We start from the raw sequence: 17,794 nt of genomic DNA, 5'->3' as shown, positions 1-17,794 counted from the left end.
TTTATTCAGCAAATAGGCCACAAGGGCACTTTTACACGTCATCATTGAATTTACATACATGCAAAAATAATAACATCAACAATTTTATAAAATAAAACTAAGAATTCAATCTAACGTATTACAATTACTAAGAGATGTATATGGTCTCTTAATGTCGAATTACATAAAAAATACAGATACAAAATACAAAAAAAAACTATAATATTTAGAGGTGTAAATGTCTCTAGGTGTCAGAACTATAAGATTATATAGTTTATCAAGTTATCCTTAGAGATGTATAGGGTCTCCAAGAGTCAATATCCTGTATAATTAATACATTCATTAAGAGAAAAGAAACATACGAGAGCAGAATGAGGCGTCTCACTGTAATTAATTAATAAAAATAAAGTTACTAAGTATAATAGCTTGTGTTAGCTTAAACAGACCAGTCTCCACAAACAGCACCCGTTCACGAGTATGACGCGTATCTCAGCCATCGCCTCCCTCAACCTTCATTCGGGAAAGTGGCGAGCCACTGGGTAGAAAGCGGCGCACACCTCTCGACACCCCTGAGCCGCTCATACCGATGTTGCTCCTGGTCGTCTTCGCGACGGCAGTTTCAGGGGCCCATCTAGTCAGCGGCGAGTCACCGCCTGCCTCGATGACGGTGTTAACATTGTTATGGCAGGTGTCCGGACCTCTTTTACAATAGCCCAGTCTCATTGTCCACCCAAACATCAATCCATAGACCGGTATACTGTTCACTTTTTCTACAATAGTCCCAATGCCTGCTGAGACCGGTTCATGGGTGTCTATTGTTGCGCCTGTGAACGGGTTCCAGCAGGCGTTCTACATGACATTAAAGCTCTCCAAGGGGCCTCTACGTGTTGGATCTATGTCCCCACTCAAGCCTATCAAAAGACCGGGATTTATAGGCCCGTGAAATCCAAAAGGAGACACAAAATAATATAATATAATATATATAATTTTAAAAATGTACAGCCTATACAAGATAATGAAGTGCCATGTTTAAATGCTGATTAAATCGAGCAGATTTTATCACTTCGTTCGTTAGGGTGGTATTCCACCTGTCCGATTTCTTTGTTCAATGTCAGTGCGTCTCACTACTCTCACTCTCTCATTAAAGCAAAATGTGAGACGCAATTCACATTGGCCAAAGAAATTGGATAGGTGAAATACCACCCTTAGACACCTTGCGCGTTGAAGGGCCCGCCGTCTAGTGGCGTAAATTGAAAACTTAAATTTAACATTCACACTTCGCACCAACATACAGGCGGTTCCTTGTGCTGCCCCCTATCCTTGTGTCCTTGTATTAAATTTCTAAGATCACTAATTGCATAGTAGATATATAAGATTGTATGCATGTATATAGTGTTTGGGACGACATAGCCTCATCTAATTAACCGAGGAGATGGCATTTTACTCGAGAGATTTCGGATCGGATAATGTGAATCCCTTCTTGGAAACATAACTATGTATGTGGGAATTTTCACCACATTCGGACATTATCATAATAATAAACATAGGTCCATCGGCGTTTTTGGTGCGGGAATGTTTGCCACAAGCCTAAAAAAAGGTATGTAAAAACCAATTTAACAGTTAATTCATTGTTTGGATTACCAAACAATGAATTTAGTGTATTAATATTGTGTATAAATAATTATATTTATACACAATATTAATACACTAAGCGCCACTTGCGCCATCCCACTAACCCGGGGTTAACCGGATAAACCGTTAACCCAGTGTCAAATAGTACTGGTAACCATGGTTAATTCCAGGTTTAACCGGTTATCCCCGGGTTAGTGGAATGGTGCAAGTGGCCCTAAGTCATTCCCGCACCAAAAAACCCGATGTATGGTAATAAAACCACCATTCATTAAATTACTGGGACATTCAGATACAAACGTCATTTTAATAAGTTGATTACAAAAAAAATTGTGTTGCGTTGCAATTTACCTTGATTAAAATAATAGTGATATAAAACTAATTAAAAACATTTTTTATAGCACTCATACTAACAAACCCTAAAATATTAAAATTGTTATATTATTGGATATTAGGTATTATGAAGAAAAAAAAACTTTATCGAAATTATTAATACGGGATTCGTGGTGATAATCTAGATAATGAGTGCTTAACAATGTTAGTACTAATTTATCAAATTATTTCATCGGTACATTAGGTATTTAACCAATTATTTATTTTGCAGGGTATAAATATGCCCAATCGTAATTTCACATTACATATTATGTCGTACACATTAGCGTGTGTAGCCATGACTTGCTTACTGAAATTATTATGTGTGACTGTTAGTATATTAGTTCCAGTAGCATGGGGGTCAGGTAAGTAAATATTATATTAAAATCTACACAACGTAAGGGTCAAACAGATCACTGTGTTATGTCTTTCCTGTAGACATACACGAGAGTTAAGGGCTATAAAGGCTAATTTTCTTATTTAACCCTTATCCACGTGAAAAGGTCCTTCTTTTATTTAAAGAACTATGATAAAATCAATACTTACATGCCCACAAGCTGTTAACTATTGCCCACAGGAGAGAAAACTAGTGTGTTCGCGCGAACAGTACATTTTTCTCTCCTGTGGGCAATAGTTAACAGCTTGTGGGCATGTAAGCAATGATTTTATCATAGTTCTCTAAATAAAAGGAGGACCTTTTCATGTGGATAAGGGTTAAATAAGAAAATTAGCCTTTATAGCCCTTAACTCTCGTATATGTCTACAGGAAAGACATAACACAGTGATCTGTTTGACCCGTAAATAAAATATCATGTCCTTCTTTTTAACAAGTTAAGCCCCTGCTACACGGCAGCCGACAAGCCTACTAACCGTCTGACCTTGGTCTGTCCTTGGTGTGTGGGTCCGTCTGAGTTGTCTGGCTAGACGGTGGCAAACCACAGTGTGTTCAGAACTCGCGGACGGACAACACGTATTGCAAGCGCACAAAATGGCCCCTAACCTTTCAGAAAGTTGGCGTGGCATTAGTACCTACTCAGTGGCGTATGGCCCTAAGGGCGGCGTATGCCACAATTTCATATTAACCTACCTACTCATACTAGTGCAATGACAAAAAAATAAGTTTTTGGCAAAAAAATCATATTTGGTACAAGCTTTTATCGCTGACTGTACTTTTCTTTCTAGAGGCATCTAATACTCATCGAGACAATTCTAAAAACCCCAAACACAATTAGGTCGCGTTGTTCTATCACAGGGTTCCTATGGCCACCTCCTGTCTCCATCATCAGATCAGCTCTATGGTACCATAATAACGCATTGTCACCCGACTTATATATTATGTATGCAAATTTTCAGCTCCATCGGAAACTAGAAAGTGGGTCTAATTTAACTTGCAAGATTTGACCCGTAAAAACATGTTTACATACTTACATTAGGTATACCTATTGCATGTTAATAAAAAGTTTGTAAAAAAAGAAAAGGGTATTGAATGAAACGCTGGCTCAAAAAACGGCATTTGTTGAGTCATTTCAACTTAATGAATTCGCTGGACTACGCTACGGGGACATACATAACTTTCTGAGAATGAAGAGGAAAGTATTTGATGAATTATTAGAAATGCTACTGAGTACCCATGGCATGGCTATTAACCACACGAGCGCACACGGCGCGTCCTTCAAGCGAAATGGCCTAGTGCGGTCGGCGTCGGGCGGCTACACGGTTCCGGACCGACCGCTCAGACCGCGGTCGCTGGCGCGCGCTCGCATGCCAAGGGCGTCCGGAGGTCAAACGAAATTTTGTTGGTAACAACTGTCTACACGGTCCGGGACAGACCAAGGCCACGCGGTTTGGGGGCTTGTCGGCTGCCGTGTAGCAGGGGCTTTAGCCGTTAGCTATGTATGTATTTACCTTCAATTTGAAGGTAAGTAGGAAGAAGGAAGGCTTCAAACCTTCAAGAAAGCGTACTCCCATCTTAAAGGCTGGCAGCGCCCAACAACCTTTCTGGTGTTGCGGGTGGCTATGGGTGACAGTAATCACTTACCATTAGGCGATACGTCTGCTCTTTTGCCTCCTAAGTATATCATAAAAAATATTCAAATCTCGATTTTTTTAAATACGCGGACTAGGCTATTTAAGTATTTATCCAGATGATTCAGGCATGCTAGCATGGAACCGACTCATGCGTCAGGGCAGGGGCGATTTTCCATTTAATTTTAATTTAAGTTTTTTTTTTTATATTTCATATGAATCTTTTTTTTAATATATAATCACTACTGATTTGACTGACTGACTGATTTTTTTTATTATTTAACAGGACCTTTATACTATTGTACCTACATATCGATCATAAAAAGTCCGCTTCTTATAGCTTCAAAAATTATGACAATAACATCCATATACTACTGATATTTAAATTTCAAAACTAACTTCTCATTTACTTTCAGCCTTACGTACATTAGATGCTCACAACTTGGGTATATATGGTGGGCATGCTATCTACATTGAAGACGCGCCTTACATGGCGGCATTGTTTGGAGACTATTACGGTTTCCGGTATTTTTGCGGAGGATCCATCATCCATGAAAGATTTATTCTGACCGCAGCTCATTGTATAAGGTATAATATAGATAATTTATAAAAAAAATATAATGGCAACAAAAGAAAGCAAGCAGAATATACTTGTAATTAAAACTTACTTGTTTGAGGTCTTTCATACAATTATTATAGGTAATGCAATCTACCAAATGCTTTACAGATGAATATACACATTTTAATACCTATGTTTTTATGTACATAATGCGTGACGCACTGAAAACTCTATATAAGGGAAGGGTAAATACTTTTGATTAGGAAAAAAATAAAAACAGTTAGCTTGGAGGCAAAAAGCGTTCGTGTATAAAATATAGCCATCGCTCAAATAAAATAACTTACTGTACGGTGAGTAGGCACATGACGTGTTGAGTATTAGGGTCAACACGTCATGTGACATTTAAGGTGACATTTAATAAACAGAAAATATAGTTAATAAAATAAACAATAATTCTAATTACATTTTCATAAAGGTCACCTAAATGCCACTCACGTAGGCCACTAGTATATAAGCACCAATTTACTCAATAAAGATGTTCAGTATTCAGCAGACTTTCATAGTATTCATTACTACCCCAACGCCCCACATTACATTACTTTTAACAAATAAAATAAAATATTGCAGAAGTATCGAAGACACCTCTTCAATAAAGGTTCTGGTGGGCTCCGACAATTTAGAACAGAAATCTGGAGTCTTTTTAGACATGGAAAAGCATCTTTGCTATAAGGCATTCATCCCTTTTGGTAACTTAAATGATATCTGCCTCTTGAAATTGAAGGAGCCTATACGGTTTGGAAACAAAGTGGCTAAAATTTCCCTGCCTGATGAAGATTTGAAGTTAGAAGAAGGAGCTCAGGTTAACGTTACTGGATGGGGTTCTACTGACGGATATGTAAGTATTCATCAAACTTGGTTTACGTTTTAATAACAAAACTTCCGTGTTTTCACTCAGTTGTTACACTTATTATCACTGGGAACACGTAAACCAAACATATTAAATATATTAAGAACGGGTCACTCACGTATTCGGGTTCGGGTCACCGTCAACGCAAGCTGATGACGCTCCTCGGTACGGAGTGAAACATGTTGAGAGTTTTCGACTTAAAATACGTGAGTGACCCGTTCTTAATATATTTAATATGTTTGGTTTACGTGTTTCCAGTGATAATAAGTGTAGCAACTGAGGCTGAGTAAATCCCAGTAGTTACTTTCTATCAACTCGTTTGGTGGTAAGGTTGACGAAATATAAAGTGAACCGATCTCTCGAACAAGTTTGAACAAGATCGGCCCATTTTATATTTCGTCAACTTTAACTAGTAGAAACAATAATTGTTAGTTTGCAGTGTGGATAATGGTAGCAAATAGAAAGCAAAGAACATGTATGGTGAAGCAAACCATTCTCGGATAAAACCCTACAAATAGTAATACTTTAATTGGTAACAAGATATTTGTGAAAGCGTTAGCGTTTTTTTTCCAAACCGCTCAATTAATGTTTCATCATCATCCTCCTAACGTTTGTCCCGTACTGTGACGGGATCCGCTTGCCTGCTTTTCTCCTTCCACTTCGCTCTATCCTGTGGACATCGATTTCCGCTAACCCACAGACGTTTAAATCTTTGGCGATGACATTACGCCGCTGCCTTGGTTTGCCCCTCCTGTTTGGGCCTGGTACGACAAAGCTAAGGGCTCTGTTGCCTATATATTCAGGCGGCCTTCTTTTGACATGCCCAAGCCACCTCAGCCGACTTTCTTGGAGCACTCAATTATTTAATGTTTTTGGTTTTAAACAGTATTATGAAAACAACCTCCGCCAAGTGACAATACCGGTTGAGTCGCAGGACAACTGCCGGAAAATCTACGTGGATCTGACCGACTACAAGATCTGCGCGGGAACGGACGGCCACGATGCCTGCTGGGTAATTATCATTCAGCTTCATTGGGTAATTATCATTAGCTTCGTTTTTTTAGCATTAGAAAGAACTCCACAGAAGCAAGCGTGCAGTTTTTATCAGGCTCTTTAATTGTTAATAATTATTGAATTATCTAATGTAACATAGTCAATACATATAATTTACTTCAAATTATTACCGCTAAAAGTGCCGAATTTGGAACCACAAGCTTACTTCTGCGAAGTTCTTTCTAATGCTAAAAAAACGGACTATAGAGTCTTAACTATATCATTTGTTTTGAAAGCTACGTTATTTTTCATGGTTGTTACCGTACCCAAGCTATTTGAAACATACTATAGTTGCCATTTTATATGCAGGGTGACAGCGGTGGTCCGCTAACGTACAACAACGTACAGATCGGTCTGGTCTCGTACGGCGAAGGATGCGGCAAACATTCCTCAGTGTACACCAGAGTGTCCAAATATGTCAAGTGGATCAGCAAGACCATCAAGCAGAATCTATAATACGAGTACTACTATACCGATTTTTATTTATTTATATTTATATATTTATTTGTCACGTACTTCAGTCAACCTCAGTACTTTTCGTACTGAGACTGACTGAAAGGGCATAACACGTTCGTGCGTTTCCGTGAAAATACTATGGTAAAGGATTATTTACTGCATCTGCATTAATCTCAATGTACCCCAAATAAATGAACTTATCAGGTTTCCACCAGGGCTTCATAGTGGGGGTGAAATTCACACCAGTGCTGTTGTTTTCATTGCATACATAGCGTTATCCTCCTTCCACCCTGATTGAAATTTATGGTTTTGTTAATCAGAACCATTAACTCTAGCCACCACATAATAATTTTGAATACTTTCAATTACACTTATTACTTTCAATTATTGTATAATTAATTAAGACCATGTGTAAATATAATATGTGTGTAATTTACTATGAATAATTGTTTTATAAATTTTTATGATGTGACTTGTAAAATTATTAATTTATAAATAAATAAATTGTCATTATTACACTTGTTTTTGTATTATTGTTACCCTTGTGATTTATGACAGGCAATCGTGTATAGTTATTTTAAACCTGAAGGAGTGATCGAAGTGGCACTTTTCTACTGAAAGAGTTAACACTAAATCCGGGTCACGTCATATGACGAGTAAGCGCCGCATATGTGACAAGCAGTAGGAATACTCGGCAATAGCGCGCCCGACTGACTGCCTGATCGGATAACAAATAACCAGAGGAAATATGTAAAATTGTGTGCAAACACGGAACTCCGTATTTCCATCCGTAACGAGAATCCGGAACCACAACATGCTGTCAATTTTTAGGAATAATAAATAGCGAGCATATTTATCGCTCGTCGTGGATATTGGAGTTTTATTTAATAAATGCAGGTACAAATTGCGGATATATACAACCACCGATTATATAATGTTTTTTAACAAATAATTTTATGTCTTGACAGGGATTAATTAAAGGTCATAAACTTAAGTGCCCTCTTTTCCCAGAATTAATTATTCCTGTCAAAAGTTCCATCGAAGGTGAAATCCTACGATAACCGTGGGTCAGTGTGGGTGTAAGAGAATAGGGCGCGTACCGCGTAGCCAACGTGCCAATCATTAACGCTCCGTAGCGTACCGTAGTCATGTCTCTTTATCACTCTTCTACACTAGTGCGACAGTGTCAGTTACGTTTCGTTCGCTACGGAGCGTTAACGATTGCACGTTGGCTACGCACCCAGATTTAATTAAAAGCCCACTCTAAGAACTCTTTTGAAAATAATTATTCATAACTTTGTTCAATAATCCCTTTGAATATTTTCTTCAATAATAAAGAGGAATTGATGCAATCCCGACTAATTGGATATAAAAATTTAACCGTCTATTTAATTGTTTCGGATAACATTTATTCAAAATTAAACTCAGATAGCAAGATTTAAAGTCTATTTTACAAGTGCGCAACATAGCCATTACAAAGTAGCGATAGTTGCAGCTCGAATAAGTTTGTCCAGATTGCCAGAACTGCTATTCCAATAACTTGTAGAAGTGAACCAGATCAGTGTGATATCTTATTAGATTCGTGATGGTGTTGAATTTTACTACATAAACTAGTATGTGAGAAAAAACTAATTAAAACCATTTTTATACAGGCTGGAACATTTTTAGAGACTGAGCTGAAACGATAGTGTTATCTAAGTGATCTACAATTTATATACTAATAAACCATAAATTATTTAAAAAAACGGCTAAGAGCATGTCGGGCCATACTCAGTCCAGGGGCAAGTGTTGTACCTGTGCGTACTATTGATATCTTGTTAAATAAAGTCCTGAACACAACAACAAAAATAAACTCTTTTTTATATTGAAGCGGCATTCGAACTTACCAATTTGATCTAATTGTACCAAATATATAAGTACAAACGAGGTGTGCATCAGAATAAGATCAATTTTTAAATGATCCCCCAGTTTGTGGAGGCGAGAGCTCGATAAGCATAATAATAGTATAGCTTCGGACGTATAATCAATATTCTGCGAAAAGTTTGGATATGCGAGAAGCTTATTCAGAGGCTATACTAGCTAGTGTATCTTTGCGAGGATGATTGATTACGTCTGAAAAAAATGTTAGAATATGCTTGCCTAGCCTAGGTCAAGGCTATTTAAATTATGACTCATACTAAGTCCCGAGGCCATATAAAATACTAGCGACCCGCCTGGCATCGCATTGGTTTACAAATTATACACTTAAACCTTCCTCAAGAACCACTCTATTGATAGGTGAAAACCGCATGAAAATCCGTTCAGTTTTTGAGTTTATCTCGAACAGACAGACGCGGCGGGGGACTTTGTTTTATAAGGTCAAAAAGAATAGATAGTATAGAGGGGTCCTGATAAGGTGTAGTGATGATGTGTGCGCTGGCGGATCCCTTTGTTTGACATAATTATTGAAAGTCATAATGTAATGACTATCAGATTATCATTAGTCATAATTCTGAAACCATTAACTTTTCTGGATTTTCGCAAGGTTATGTTAATCCTGAAAAGTTACGCGTTTCTGAGAAAAACCAAATTATGACTAACGAAAATGCGGACAAACAATACACTATGTCTTAAAACTTTATGGGAAACAATAGAGTCACGTGTGCGGTATTTTGATTCATTCAAGCTGATAGTTCCGATCTTAATTAAGGAAGAGTTTTGGTCAAAGGGTTTAAGGTCCACATCCGGCTGCCTGATGCCGTTTAAGTTATATTCAATTTCTTGCAGTAACAAAAAAAAACAAAGCACATGCATGGCACATTTATGCCAGGTGTCCCTACCTACCTGTCGCCCCAAGTTCATAAGTTAGGTTTAGTCTCAAAAATTAGTATTTTTATATAAAAACCCTGTGTTCGTTATTTTTTGAAATAAAAGAATATAAAAACGGATATCTAATGTTATTATTAATATACCAACGAATTATAAGTGACTAATTCTACTCGTAATTCCTACGTCGATTTTTATTACGATAATAATATGATATGAAGTTTGTTAAACACATTCTGATGTTATTCTTCCTTTAAATTTAGAATTAAGTGATTGTCATACCGCCGCGAAAATCCTATATGATGATGATGATGATGCTCTCCTGGCCGATTTCGGCCACAGCGACTGTGTGCTCTGGAGTAGGCAATTTTTAACTCGTGTTATTAGAGTGTAGCTGATTCACTCTCTGATCCTACATAAAGTGTCACAAAACAGAACTAGACACGTGTTAAATTATTTGAATAGTCTCAATGTAGACAGATGGCTCCAAACAAGAAAGTTTCTGTTATGTTAGTCTAGCCTAGCCTTCCTAAATACAGAGAGGGCAGCGGGAAATGACCAAAGTTTCGATGTCTATCCTAGGCTTCGTTGGACTGGTCATGGAAACCCCACACACGTACAGTCGTATCGTATATACAGTCAGCTAAACTACTAGCTTAGCACCTCTGCATACAAATAATAATATAGCGACTACATACGAAGATTGATGATAAAAACCGGCCACGCGCGTGTCGGGCCACGCATAATGGAGAGTTCTGTACGTTCATACGATATAAAAAGTCATACCAGCAAAGCCTATTTATTTTTTACGCAAAATTAGTACTTTATCTACATAAGCACCTTTATTAACTCAATAAATATCTTTATAATTTAGGAAATTTTCCAGTATACAGTTACTATAGTTTCCTTATTCTCTCTTTCTTTGTACCTATCTTAAAGATTAAATTTTTTATATTTACAATTCTTGTACAGCACAAGTCACAAAGTCACAAGTCTACCCACGGATGATTTTTTATTTTGTACAAGTTCCAGGAAGCTTGCTTATAAGTTCTCATGTTTTTTTTGTATATTATTGTAAACGCTGTTGAACTTCTCAATAAATAAATAAATACCGAGCCATCACTACCCGCTACTACGCCCGTTCTACACCTACATGCATACAAGTACAGGATTTAATTACGTCGTCTGAAAACACCACTTTGTAAAGCGTCCATTGTACTCATCATACTTTGTTGGGACGCGATTGTTAAGTAAATTGGTCTTGAACAAAAGCCCACACTGTTCATTTCCTGAAAAATCGCAAAGTACTGTGATAAATATGGGTGCTGGTTAATAAACAATGCTGATCCATTTATTAAATTAATATGGAAACCCTTGGAAATATCATGTCTAAAGATGACACTAATAGTACCTATGGAAAATCAGTGAAAGTCTAAATATAATTTAATTTCCCACTAACAATTAAGAAGCCATTGTTATAGAAAAACATAAGGCTGAAACTGACGGAAACCAATTCTTTCGGTAGCAAACAGTTGATATTTTGGAGTGGGCATTACTAGAATACGTGGAACTCAATATTCTTATCAGTTATCATATTAGAAGCATTCCATGAAGTTGTATAGGTACCGTTGTTCCGTACAAACGCGAATTTTCTGAAGATTTTCAGGTATAAGAGTTTCTTTTTCTGTGACAAATGGTTAAATATAGTCCCAGAAAAATAATCATTGAATTGAAAAGCCAAAAAAATCTAATACCCTAAATAAAATGCGTGTGTACGGGACAGAAGGTATAATGCATCATTATCCGAACTATTACCACTTCAAACACAATTTTCACAAACGCCGGTCACACGCTGCATACATTTAATGGTTCTTTGATCTTGTTCAGGCCCTCAATCTGTCATGAGTGCCTTAATAATAGACCTAGGTCTTGGCTTTGCCTTCCGCTTTGCTACCTAAGAAACAACATTCACGATCATGTACTAAAATGTCTTCATCAACATTCACCATTTCCAAAAATCAGGTTCGTGTAGCTTAATTTTCCTACAGAAAGGTAAATGAGTTTGGTTAATATAAGTATATTACAGCACTTACAGGCAAAGGGACTCGATTTACTATTTGTATTAAGTTTCGTGGCACTTTTGTGCCTCACAATTTGAGGCAGAACAGTTAATCCGTTTCTACTCACGAAGCATTTAGCTTCGACGGTGATCTCGTACTTTTTGACTTGACCCTTAGATTCGTAACAACTAGGGGTAGTTGTCAAAAAGTACGAGATCACCGTCGAAACCAAGCTGTTCGTCGTGCTAAGCTAAGCTGGTGGTCGGAGGTCTGGTATGGCTGTGGTCAAGGTATTGGTATAGTGTTGTGAATAATATTTCTATGTTGTTATCGCTTAATGAGAGCACGGCTGAAAGGAAGCAACCAAGTTTTAGTTGCAGGTATGTGTAGTAATAAAAACTAATAACAATTTCGACCATTTCATTGTACGGTGAGTAGACACATGACGTATTGAGTATTAAGGTCAACACGTCATGTGACATTTAAGGTGACATTTAATAAATAGAAAATATATTTAATAAAATAAACAATAACTCTAATTACATTTTCATAAAGGTCACCTAAATGCCACTCACGTAGGCCACTAGTATATAAGCACCAATTTACTCAATAAAGATGTTCAGTATTCAGCAGTCTTTCTGGTATTCATTATCTACCCGAACGCCCCACATTACATGGCGACCCTGCCAGTGGGACTGCTCAGCAGTCCTGTTATCATCACCACCTTCGGAATCGTCTAAGTTGCGCCGCCCAGCCATCCAGCCAGCCAGCTTCCACCCATTCACCCAGCAAGCCAGCTAGCCAGCACCACTAAGCACAGCACTAGACCGCGTCGCGCAGCTACGACCCTGAACAACTATGGAACCGAGCACAGCTTCAGCCCAGTGCGGCAATACAATCACAGTAACAATCATATTAACTACTGAGGGACATCCAACAAGAACAGCAAAATGGACAAGGAAGCAGCTACATACCCGCCATCGACCCCAACCGCCAACCCCGCCAGTACAGCGTACTCAGCAACACCACCAAGCCAACACATCAAGGAAGAAGAATAAAGGGCGAGCCACACGCCACATCCAAGCGACCATAACCACCAATAATACTACAATAGAAGACCAGGATGAAGACTGGACAAAGGTACCTACATCAAACTAAATAATCTTCTTTACACATATTTTTTTTCCCTCTCTCGAAAATTATCATTAAATATAGTCTATTAAATCTAAACTATAATCTTAATAATGTATAAACTATTCTTTAAACATGCAGATACGTCTGCGAGCGATATTCCAAATTCTACTATCTAGTAATCTATTAATTATAATTAATTTACGATTACTACTTGATGACGAAAAACAAAACATGAATATATGTTAAAAAAATATATATTCACCAGTTAACCACAAGTAATTAATTTTAAAGTAAACAAAAATAAAATAAAAAATTCTCAGTAAAAAAAAAACGGTTATATATGTGCCTATAGATAAAATTAAATATCAACAACTTATTAAAATAAAACAAGTTATAAAACATACATATAGATAAAATTAAATATCAACAACTAATTAAAATAAATCAAGTAATAAAACAAAAACATTTTCTATTATCCATCAATAATTTCAACCAGTGCATCATTCGTTAATTAAAACAAATAAACAAAATTTAAACAAACAATACACATATAACGCGTCGCATGGTTAACTCAAAAAACTACAATCAGCAACATTAAATAACTAACACGGGGGTGCATTCCATTATTTCCATCTTTGCAATTAACTTATATTATATATTTTAAAGACCACAATATAAAAAAAAAAAAATTAAATAAAACCACCTCAACAATAACACTAACATTGACGTCATAATAACATTATTTAGCTTCGTTTAAAACAAAACAAACCACTAACCCACCACCACCCATAACTAACAATAACACTAACATTAACATCATAATATCATTATTTAGCTTCGTTTAAACAAAACAACCCACTAACCCACCACCACCCACCACTAACACTAACAAACTTACCTAACATTTCAAAACAAAACCCATTTCCCAACATAAAGACAAAACCACTAACAAACTAACCTAACATTAACTTTGACTAAACACTAGAATCTACTATTCCAGACATTAAACAACATAACTTATGGTCTTTTTAAATTATTATCCAATTTAACGTTCAAGAAGTTAGCTTTCACACCATTTGGTTTTCAATAGGTAACATATTTAATATATTTTTGCAAAGGCCCTCTTAACCAGTTACAAATTAATTCCGTGTTTTCAAAAAAAAAACCATTCAAGTCATTTCACTATTGCAATTAATCAATCAAACTTTTATTGGTAAAATAGAAGTATTTTATATGTCAACACTTCATTACTATTACAAAACGCATTATTATTTTATACATGAAAACATTACTTACACAGAATATTATTATTATTTTAGGTCAAATAATTTCAACTTACATATACTTTAATACCTTTAATGCGAATTATAATCAATTTTTTTTTATTATTATTATCTGTTCAATTAAAAAATCCGATTTCAATCTGAGTAAATATTATGTTTTTAAATCTAAAGTAAATAAATAACAACCTTACATTAACATACATTAGCTTACATTAACATACATTAACTTACATTTATATATCAATAATATTCAATCCACGAATCTACTACATAACTAATGAATTATTGCATAAAAATAAGAAAATGCCATCAGCCACTCACCACTCTCATATACCTATAATAACCAAATGTAAGGAATAATACAAAAATTATATTAGAAAATCAATATTCACATCCAACAAATTGGCAATAACAACAAAACATACAAAGTAACACATATCAACACTAAATACTAATCTACTTAAACATACGATTAATGGAATGCACCAGACTTGTGGAGGCCGCGTCACGCGTACTCATCACACGTCACCCAATACGAATGAACATGCAACACGTGTTATGTCATCTCAAATTTCGAGTACATAAATTGAAGAAAAAAATAAATAAACAGTTCATACATTTGACGCATTATTAGAGTTTTAAACTAAAAATTATTTACAACATATAATATGAAAATCAAGGCATCACTTAGGTATTATACGAGTAGGTATAAAATAAATATAATGAAAGACAAATAAACAAAATAAAAGGGAAGGAAAAATATAAACATCACATTGAAAGAGCTAAAACAGATAAGTGTTGCAACCAACAATTAGCCTGATCAACTAAAAGTTATTGTGACTCTTATATGCTTTAAGGCGCTCTTATACTCGAGTTTTACGTTTTCAAGGGGGTGAAGCAGACGCGTGGTAGAACGGGCAGGCGGGCGCCCCGCGCGGCGCACCACACCATTCCCGCGCAGCACGTCTACGTCCTTATTCTGACGACATCGGTATTCTGAATTGTCAGTTCCGGGATTTTTTCCGGCAATTAATATTGAATAAGATTTATTAGCAAATTCGAATTTTGATGAGTACTTAATGAAATTAAAAATGGTAGGTAAGACGGTGAGTGTAAATAATTATTAATTATATACAATATAAGTGTATACCGCGACAAACTGAGAATCTAATCAAATTATACCAAATTATTATGAGACAAAAAATAGTACTTACTAATAGACATTAAAAATGTAATAGAGCTAAACCAAGAAAAATCTGCAACGATTTTGATTGCACACGCAGTGCAAGTGTTATTTTAAACGTCAATCTTCTATGAAATTATGAATAATACTTGCACTGCCTATGCTATCAAAATCGTTGCAGACTTGGTCTAACTCTAGCAGTCAATTTCGGGCATGTAGGTAGTGAAAATAAGGAAGAATACTAGCAAAGCTAAGATAATTTGTGGGACTATGGAGTTATGCATAGCTCCAATAAGTACCTACATAAAATTAGCTGTCTTCACAAGAAAGAATTATAACAATTTATAACTCTAACTGTAATACTTATTATTTTTCTAATTTTGAATTGACAAGTAAAAGTCAAGCATTTAAAGATTGTAATGACAAAAAACACTTCTACTTCGACATTCGAGTTAGTTAATAGCTCAAGAAAATAAAAAAAATCTGCGGAAATAATTCGTATAATTTTGAAAATTGGCACAGTTATACCTTGTGGTGTCCAGATAACCATACTTAATGTCCTCGAGCTTAGCGGGTGTGCTGAGGGTGTAGGGGGGAGGGGGGTGAAGGTCCCTTTTTTTAGTTTTTCGTAAATAACTCGTAAATGGTGGCCAATATAAAAAAATCTTATTAAACGTTAATAATCTACACAAAATTTTGTACAAAAAAGATTCAGTACACTTTTAGCAGGGATCAATATTTAAAAAGATACTAAAGAGAGAAAGTTGATTATATTAAATTCTAAGGTTCCTTGTTTTTATTTTTTCGTTAATAATTTGAAAAGTATGACTCATAGCAAAAAACATCTTATACATAAATAATAAACATAAAATTTCCTACAAGAAACATGTAGGACACTTTTCGCTAGGATCAATATTAAAAAAAACCGGGCAAGTGCGAGTCGGACTTGCGCACGAAGGGTTCCGTACCATAATGCAAAAAAAACGGAAAAAAATGCAAAAAGAAAACGGTCACCCATCCAAGTACTGACCACGCCCGACGTTGCTTAACTTTGGTCAAAAATCACGTTTGCTGTATGGGAGCCCCACTTAAATCTTTATTTTATTCTGTTTTTAGTATTTGTTGTTATAGCGGCAACAGAAATACATCATCTGTGAAAATTTCAACTGTCTAGCTATCACGGTTCGTGAGATACAGCCTGGTGGTAGACGGACGGACGGACGGACGGACAGCGAAGTCTTAGTAATAGGGTCCCGTTTTACCCTTTGGGTACGGAACCCTAAAAAGACAAAGCAGCGGGTAAGTTGTTATTTATGTATAAGATTTTTTTTGCAATGAGTCATACTTTTCAAATAATTAACGAAAAAATACAAACAAGGAACCTTAGAATTTATTATAATTAACTTTCCTTCTTTATTATCTTTTTAAATATTGATCCCTGCGAAAAGTGTACTGAATCTTTTTTGTACAAAATTTTATGTAGATTATTAACGTTTTACAACATTTTTTGATATTGGCCACCGTTTACGAGTTATTTACGAAAAACTAAAAAAAGGGACCTTAGAAGTGATTATAATTGAATTTCCCGCGTTAATATCTCTTTGAATATTGATCCTAGCAAAAAATTGTACTAAATCTTTCTTGTAGGCAATTTTATGCAGATTACTTATGTAATAGATATGTTTTGCTATGCGCCACCGTTTAAGAGTTATTTACGAAAAACTAAAAAAAGGGTCCTTTAATATCAAATATCTCACTTCCGGTCAAGAATTCGATCAAGCAACCGGCAAATTCGGATTCAGCGGGGTCTAATTAGGTTAAAAAACCCGGTTGCCAAAAAGTAATACGATTTGCCAGTCGAAATCGATATTATGAAAAATATGACCAGTCTAAAATATTTGAATCCTGTATATCTATGTTTAAAAATTATTCAATTTGATTAATTTTATAGCCTTTTAAAATATGTTTACACAATTTATCAATCGTGACTGAATTCCGGATTGGTTAGATGGGTGTGTGCCTTTGCTGCCCAACTTGTTATAAAATGACAATATGACGCACGAATGTCTGAAATGTCACCGTATTTAAGAATTATTTTGCTTTTCTTCGTAAGCATGTTGAAAAACATTGTGTGTATAACATATTTGCATATTTATACTGTGATTACCCATTTTATGAAACGTCCGCTAAACTAGCATAGGTCCGACGCCGACAGTGGTCACGGGCGTACTGGCGTGAGGAATGGGCGCAAGGTATTGCCGCGTAGGGTGTAATTTAGTAAGCAAAATGTTGAATTCATCAAATGATGAATGAAAACATTAACGTTTCGATAAAAGGACAAGCAATAAT

The 17,794-nt window shown here is 35.9% G+C and overlaps 1 protein-coding gene across 1 annotated transcript; it reads left to right on the top strand.

Moving 5' to 3' along the window:
• Positions 1–2,278: 2,278 nt before the first annotated feature.
• On the top strand, positions 2,279–6,980 carry LOC134800335 (chymotrypsin-1-like). The gene is made up of 5 exons (XM_063772835.1): positions 2,279–2,345; positions 4,422–4,593; positions 5,192–5,459; positions 6,358–6,483; positions 6,834–6,980. The coding sequence occupies exons 1-5, from the start codon at positions 2,279–2,281 to the stop codon at positions 6,978–6,980; spliced, it is 780 nt and encodes a 259-aa protein (XP_063628905.1).
• Positions 6,981–17,794: the final 10,814 nt, after the last annotated feature.

The sequence above is a fragment of the Cydia splendana genome, chromosome 19 (assembly GCF_910591565.1).
Source record: "Cydia splendana chromosome 19, ilCydSple1.2, whole genome shotgun sequence".
Taxonomy (NCBI): Eukaryota; Metazoa; Arthropoda; class Insecta; order Lepidoptera; family Tortricidae; genus Cydia; species Cydia splendana.
Note: the sequence above shows the minus strand (reverse complement) of the source record. Positions and strands in the feature narration are given on the sequence as shown.

Coding starts and splice junctions, on each gene's coding strand:
- LOC134800335 (XM_063772835.1), top strand. CDS start 2,279: ATGACTTGCTTACTGAAATTATTATGTGTGACTGTTAGTATATTAGTT. Junction 4,594..5,191: donor ACCGCAGCTCATTGTATAAG/GTATAATATAGA, acceptor AAAATATTGCAG/AAGTATCGAAGACACCTCTT. Junction 5,460..6,357: donor GGGGTTCTACTGACGGATAT/GTAAGTATTCAT, acceptor GGTTTTAAACAG/TATTATGAAAACAACCTCCG.